The sequence below is a fragment of the Geospiza fortis genome, unplaced genomic scaffold (genome assembly GCF_000277835.1).
Source record: "Geospiza fortis unplaced genomic scaffold, GeoFor_1.0 scaffold219, whole genome shotgun sequence".
NCBI lineage: Eukaryota > Metazoa > Chordata > Aves > Passeriformes > Thraupidae > Geospiza > Geospiza fortis.
Genome location: NW_005054376.1, coordinates 729,341 through 737,149, shown reverse-complemented (window position 1 = coordinate 737,149; position 7,809 = coordinate 729,341). Strand labels below are relative to the sequence as shown.

At 38.6% G+C, this 7,809-nt stretch overlaps 1 protein-coding gene across 1 annotated transcript in view; it reads left to right on the top strand.

The window, feature by feature from the left end:
- Positions 1-813: 813 nt before the first annotated feature.
- Positions 814-7,809, top strand: part of RPP40 (ribonuclease P/MRP subunit p40) — a 10,921-nt gene continuing 3,925 nt past the window's right edge. The window contains exons 1-5 of the mRNA XM_031060218.1: positions 814-969; positions 1,874-2,018; positions 2,895-2,963; positions 4,898-4,993; positions 6,134-6,259. Of these exons, the coding sequence (XP_030916078.1) occupies positions 829-969; positions 1,874-2,018; positions 2,895-2,963; positions 4,898-4,993; positions 6,134-6,259 (577 nt within the window). The 5' untranslated portion in view covers positions 814-828. The remainder of the gene's footprint in view (positions 970-1,873; positions 2,019-2,894; positions 2,964-4,897; positions 4,994-6,133; positions 6,260-7,809) is intronic.

The window sequence follows — 7,809 nt, the reverse complement described above, 5'->3', positions numbered from 1 at the left end:
AAGGGAAGGGAAGGGAAGGATCGGAGCTGCCCACGCCGTCCGTCCCGGGCGTTCTGCCTGTCGGCCGCTCCAGGGCAGCGTTGCCGCTGCCGCGCTCGCGCCAGGCTCGGTGTTCTGTGGGGGCTCCTCCGTCCTTGCCCGCGCGCCTCATTTTTGGGAAGGGGGAAAAAAAAAGAAGGCAAATTAGTCCCTCTGTGTTTGTGGTCCCGCGCAGCATGGGGGAAACAAACTCTTTCCTTCCTCCAGGAGCGAAGGAGCGGGCGGGCAGGAGAAGCAGAAGGATGAGCCGCTGGCAGAGGCGATGGTGCCGATTTTAGGAGCTCTCTAAACACAGGCGCAGGGTCCAGTTTAGAAAGGAGACATCGTTTATTCCGGCAGGGCTCAAGGCGGAGGTTTCCACAAGTCAGGCACACCACCTATCAAAACTTTTCACTGTTTATACATTTTAGCAAACAAAGGAATTAGTGTTCATTGGCTACAAGTTACATAGTTCTCTTATTAATTAGTATTCTGTCTTCTGTTGGTTAATGAGTCTCCCATGCTAGTTAATCCGCATGTTCAGTCTTTCTCTGCTTAGGAGTCTCGGGGTTTCTGTGGTCGGTGGTCCGTGTTCTCCACCTGCTGGAATTGCCTTTTATCCTCTCAGAGCTGATTCAGCAGGGCTGCTGGGTTTATTAAGTTTCTTACTTATTTTGTGAGTTCTGCCAAATGTCTTTGTGGCCTGTAAATTCTGTGTTCTCTCTGCCCGCTGTCAGTGGTACATCCTTCTCCCCAAGCTTTATTAAGCTCACCCTAGGTCTGAGATCGCTGAAACATGTCCAGCCCTAAATGTTAACAAAGAGACCTGGACTTCACTTAAAGCTTGTTAGCTGTACCCTTGTTTCATGGATTAAATCTCCTTTCTTGTTGATTAGGCTTGAAAGTGTACAAAGGCCAAACATCAAAGAACATCCTTCCTTAAGAAAATGTGTAGGTATTCCACATTTTGCAGCAATCAGGCAGGACCCTGTCTCATAACCCCCTTCTCATACCCTGTAACTCTCTGGGCTAATTGTTAGCTGTTTCTGACTTCTGAGACATTTTTAGCAGCTAATCAGAAACTTTCTACCGGTGTGGAAGGCAGCTCGTTTGTCAGTCCTTATTTCTCTTGAACACATGTGCCCAGGGACATACACACCTGTTCTCCAAGAGTTTTGGGAAAGAAGTTTTTTGGGGAGTGAAAGGGGGAGCAAGGAGACTTTGTGCTGCCTGAGAAGCTTCGTACTTGCCCATGTATTACTTGCTGGATATTACCTTGTTTTCCCTGGAATGCCAGACTTCAGGGTTTTCTTGGTCTATGGAAAATGTATGGGGAAGGTTTTAAGCAAAAGGTAAAATGAAGATTTTACTTTGGTCTTTGCTTTTCCACTAAGATTTCAGAAATGCTTAGCCTACATTTTTAGTTAAAGCTGCTTCAACAAGTACTCCAGCAAGGGCTGTCCTTGTGTCCCAGTGCAACACCAAGCTGAAATGTGTTATGATGTGAAATGAGATCTTCTGTTAACTCATGCTGTGTAAGATCATGTCTTTCCATAATACATCAAATGCTATTGTATAGTAAAAAAAAAGGGGGAAAACCCCCCACAAAACAAAAAAAACAACACCCAAATGGCCAAATAATGTATTTAGTGTACCTAGAGACTATGAAACTTGATACATTTTGAAGACAGTAGCCCGATATTACTTTTTTTCCATCTCATTTTAACATAATATACTGATACATCTTTGAAAAGTAGAGGTTTTCTTTTGTATTTCTTGTTGTTTTGTCTAGTTGGGATTTTTCTTCAGAACAGGTTTTAGGATAGGATTTACATTACAAATATGTTCCTAATAGGTGTCTTTTTTGATCCCGGAATGTGGCGTGCTACCTGAAGTGCTGAAAAGCACAATTGCAGATATTGGAGAGTACTACCTGGTGAGGAATTTACCCATTCATGAATTGGTCGCTCATGAATTCATTGATGCTTTTGTGAAGAAAGGTAAGGAGGAAATCAGAACAGAACAAATGCAGTCATAATGTACTTTTTTTATAGCAAAATTTTCAATAGTCTTATTAGTATTTATTCTGAAAAGTGTTTTAAAGGAAGGAAAGGAAAAGTACTAAGCAAATTCTGCATTTATTTGTTTATATGCTTTTTTCTGCTTTGTCATGTGTGACGTTTGTTTACACCCGCTAGGTCCAAAACTCGTGTGATTCTTGTAAATTTCTTTCTATTCCACCTCAATTCTGAAAGCCAGCTATCAAGAGGGCTTCCATGTATTCTCACACCTGTTTTTTCTACATTTCACTTTTATGCAGATTCTTGTAGAAGTCTTCCTTCTCCCTTTTTTTGTTCCTTCTTACTTCAACACAGAGCTGTGCAGATCTGTGTTCCACAGCAGGCAAGAGAAAAATATGAATATGCTTCCTTATTTTTTATATTTCACTAAGAGAACTGTGGCAGCTCATCCTTACCCAGTAAGAGCAAAGAGGATGCAAAGAAAGATACAACCTCTGCCCAGCCATCTTGTCTTTGTGTGAACTGGTAATAAAAATATGTCTGGGAAAAAATTGGGTTTTCTATTTGATGACTGGGGAGAGTCACAGGTCACAAAAGGAAAGAAAATGTTTTCATGTTGGGACATATTATTAACATTATCCCTATTATAGGTCCTTTAAAATATTGCCAGAATAGGGTTTATAAAAATAATAACAATGCCATTTTGCTTGAGAAGGTGGAAGAAAGTTGATGAAAACACGAGAGTGATTCAGATGGTGTTTGTCATGTTTGGTTGTCTTGCAATGACTTGTTTACCTTGTCATGTCTGTCTTTACAGACTGTGTAATCTCATTTTTTTCTGCTTTACTGTTAAAGGTTCATGCTACGCACTGACCTATAAGACAAAAATTGATCAAGATAATGCTGCAGCTCTGCTACCAAATGGTATGGGGGATTGATTTTGGTTTCAGTAGTACACGTCAGTTGTGGTCTGAGATGTTTCTAGTCGTTTTTTTTTATTTGGAATGATGTAAACTGGAAAATAATGCTTACTGTACTTGCCAACTTTGTTAGAAATATATGTGAATTGGAAAAAATACTAATTTTAGGTCTTTTTTTTTCATTCATGATGTTAAATTATTTGTTTCATCTGAAGGAAGTTAAAAAACAAGAATGAGCTTCGCTTATGTATAGTCAGATTGTCAATGCTTCAACCATAATTGCAATTGCTACGTAATTGCTTTGCAATCTTTACGAAGATTGCAATCTTTGTAAAAACATTGCATTTCAACTTCGTGTTTCCTGCTGGTCTTTAAGACAGAATTTATACCAAAAAGGAAAGTTATCAGCACTGCTTAGGAGTACTTATAAGATTTAAAGCGTTTATTCTCATGAGACCCCACCTTGGGTACTTCATTCAACTCTGGATCCCCAGCACAGGAAGGACACGGACCTGCTGGAACAAGTCCAGAGGAGGTCACAAAGATGCTTACAGAGCTGGATCACCTCTCCTATGAATACAGGCTGAGAGAGCTTGTTTAGCCTGGAGAAGAGAAGGCTCTGGGGAGAATCAGAGCACTTGCCTGTACCTAAAGGGAAGAGAACCACAGAGGAAATTTTTCACGGGTCATGTAGTAGTAGGATGTGGGGGAATGGATTCAAACTGGAGGAGGGAAGGAAGGTTTAGACTGGATATTAGGAAAAAAGTTCTTACTGTGAGAGTGGTGAGGCCCTGGAGCAGGTTACTCATAAAGTTGTGGTGTTCCATCCCTGGAAGTGTTCAAGACCAGATTGTATGGGGCTTTGAGCAACCTGGAAGGTGTGTTTGCCCACGGTAGAGGGGATGGAATTGGATGATCTTTACTGTCTCTTCTAACCCAAACTGATTCTGTGAGGATTCTGTGATTCCCTGAGAACTATGTAATATGTTAAAAGTCTATTTCAATTGCATCACGGTTTTATGAGAAGACGTCATAAAATGTCCCACATCTCAGGTGAGAAAATGAAGCTATTTTGAGCTTCAATTACATTGTCTCATTTCTGTTTAACAGTATATAAGATATAATAGAATACAAACTGGTCTATCTGCCCTCCAACCTGAGAAGCTGTAATATGACAGGTGCCCATGAGGGCATGAGTAAATTCAGATTGTCCAGAATAATTCTTTTATATGTCTGTTAGCACAGTCCTGGCAAAATGGATACTTGATAGCGATGAAGTTTGCGTAATACAAATGTTACAAGCTGTGTCTTTGCAGCCTTACTTGTTTGTGTTCTGTGCTGTGCTGTTACTTGTGCAGTGGAACCCAAGGACTGTGTTGGAGAGCGAGCTCTTGTGTGAAGCTCTGTACCAAGCAGCAGCAGCCAGATCTAGTTTATGAGCGCAGAAGCAGAATGTATCAGCTCCTCGCTAGCAGGCGTAGTTTACTCAGTGTGAGTAGTCCCACTGGACTTGGAGGAACTGCTTTTGTTTATTTAGTTGAGCAGTGCATGTTGAACATGAATGTTTACTAAATCAGGCCCTTGTGCAATGTAGTGCTCAGCTAATGACACAGCAAGTGCTAGAGGATGAGTGGATGAAAGATGGAGACAATGAACTGAGTAGTACAGTAAAAAAGCTATGACTATCTCAGGAATAATATTATGCTTTTCTTACTCTAGTTCACAAAACCTCTTTGATAAAAAAAGAAAAATTGAATTATAACCTTTTTTTTTTTAAGGATTAATCTGGTAATCTATTTAACTAGAACTAAGGAGTCTGCATTACATTAGTAATACCATTGATCCAAAGCTAACGTTGTAAAAGGTGTACAGTTCTCAAAAGACTTCAAAGGGAACCAAGTAGACAATTATTTCTATTAAAATTTGATTTTTTTATAGGTAAACTAATTCTGTCAGTGGATAAGGATACCTATGAGGAACTTGGACTGCAAGGTCGCCCTTCTCGGTACTCAGGCAAAAAAGTCATGCGATATAGTAAGTATTTAGATAAACAGGGCTTATTTAAGAAGCAACTTGTTGGCTGTTGAAACTTCCCTTTCACTACAATTAGTTGTTGTCTAGATTGTAATTTTCCAGATGCAGATACAAGGACTGCCTGAAGAGAGAAAGTACTTTTTCTCCAAGTAATAAAGCAGCTTTAAGGACACAGATACATCACCTTTTCAGTACTCTATAAAATTTTTAATTTCAAGGGTTCTCATTGTGCTGTTTCTTCTGGAGTGATGTAGTACTTAAGAATTTTTGCATACTCTGCATGGTGTCTATACCTTCTGATTTAAGTTAGAAAATTTTAAACTGATTAAGGAGGTGTTTAAAATGTGTACACTGTACAAAATCAGTGAAAAGCCTCAGCCAAGGCTGCATGCTTGAAAGGCAGAATTGTTCTACGTTTCACACATCTAAAATGGTAATCTCTATGTACCAAGTACTTGAAAAACATAATTTTTTAACAGCTGCAGAGGAGACATCTTGAGTGTGAATTTTATTAATTTGTCTTTTTAGGAAATAAAAAAACCCAAACATGAATACTGTGCCATCTCAAATGTATTGGAACTTGCAGCAGTTGATAGGTATAGTTACATAAAAACTTTAGAAGGGGAAACTTGTCATCTCTAGTAAGTATTTTGGCAAAATGGTACATCATTTTACTATTCTGATCAATAAAATATATAATGAAATTTCCATTTGAAAAATAAATATAATTTATGCATGGGACAATTCACCTAGGAAAAAACCAACCTATTGAAAAAGTGTCATTCTGTATACATGACTTTTGTTGTTAGAAATTGTAGGGGTTTTTTTACAGCTAATAGCTTGCCTGCTTAGCAAGATATTTTTAAGGCACTGTTCAGGGACTTCTGTCAGTGCCATTTCAAGAGGAATCTGTCCCTCTAGTCACGAGGAAGCAGTTCCAGATTATATCAAAATAAGGACTGCAGGAGGTGAATATCTATTTACGTAATGGGGAGTCATATTTGCATAATCAAATACTTCGTAAAGATTCTGCAAATGTAAAGAGGAAGTTTAATGGCCTTTGCTTTCTTTGTGCTCTTCTAATTTAATAATAAATTGTATTTTAATTGGTTACCAGTAGCTATTGTGTATTCTCTGCAGTTATCACTATTGACTTGACTGATGCTGGCTTTCACCCTGAGAGCAAGAAACATAACAGAGTGCTTTGGGCCTTGAAAGAAAAGAAACCTTTAGAATTTGACTTCCTACTGGCTTGGTATAATACAGGTAAATAAGAACCAAAAGCAAAACTAAAATGCAACTGACATGAAGTCCAAATATTTTTAGTTTACTGTTTTTTTTTTTTTCCTAGTGATTGTACAAATGCATTTTCAGTGGAGGGAAAAGTTAGATTAAAATGTGTATGGGTGGGATTTTTTGTTTGTTTTGTTTATTTGTTTGGGGTGGGGAGGGTGTTACTTCCTGTGCACAGAACATCTCAGTTCAGGAGCACAACAGTGATTCATAGGAGATACATAAGTTGCTTCATTTCCTTTCTCTGTGTTGCCCAGGCTTTCTGGCAAAACTTTGCCTATGTGATGGTGCTGCCTCTTCTTTATAAATCTGTGACATACATAACCATTATCAATACTCTTTTTTTGGTTTGTATCTTTTTTATTAATACACATAAGTTATGTATCTAGTTACATACTTAGGATGGGGAACTCTGATTTCCTCAGTAGTTAGAGCACATGTACAGATTCCCTGTTTACATCATGTGCCATGCACCCAAATACACAGAGTGCTGTTTGATCACTTTATTCTCAAGCTTGTTTGAGATTGGAGCCAAGTAAAAGGTTGCTATAAGAAATTGTACTGTTTCAAAAATCTTCTACTATTTGTTTATCTACTGTTTTCTAATTACACTATTTTTTCTTCTCGACTCAAGTATTTTTCCTCCTCTGAGGGAAATTTTTTTAAGTCCCCAGTTGTTTGTATTACCTCAGAACAGGCTGTATGTAGGGATATGTAGCATTTACATAAAACTGATGAAAACTGCAAGTGTCATGGTTTTCTTCATCACAGATGTGTAGCTTTTGATATTGTTTTGCTTTGAGTCTCCACAGTGGGGAGAAAGGATATTAGAAATGTTCCTGAGAATGCTTTCCCATCTCCTCTTTGTATTGTTCATTTTTCCTAGCTCTTTAAAGCCAAGTCTGAGAAGAGTTAACTCATCTGAGAAACAGAAGCTGTTTACAATCTCCTTTAGGAGTGTCCCATGTTTCGCTTTATTTCTTCATGCTTCCCCTCCCCCATTCTAAGTACTAATCATATGACAAGGATGCTTCCTTGTTTGTCATACAGAAATTGTTTAAAGGCTTGCAATTCCCGTCCTTGTAATCTTCACGAAAGAGTCACAGTGAAGGCTGTTGCTACCATAAATGGTGACATAAATCCAACTGAGGTGGCAGATCTTCACGCTCAGCTTGCTTGGATTTATTGACCCCGGACAGAGAGCAAAATGCCTCTAGGGCCACTATTTTTCATATGTTTGCTGCTGCCTGTGCTAACAGCATTCAGGAAGAATAGCAATTTTTTTTTCCCCTTACTTTCTTACATCCCCAAAACAGGTCAGGTCAATCATTTCCTAAATATGGAGTTAAATCTGAATGCCTTTCTGTGCAAGAATCTTGTACTCATAACAGACAAAAGACTATTAGTTCCTTAGTACTGACAAAAATAAAACTTTTATAGGTTTTTATTAATAGATATGAGACATTGTGTAGATTCTGCTGGAAGGGAAAAAGTGGGCTGTGTTTTGTCAAGAGAATCTATGT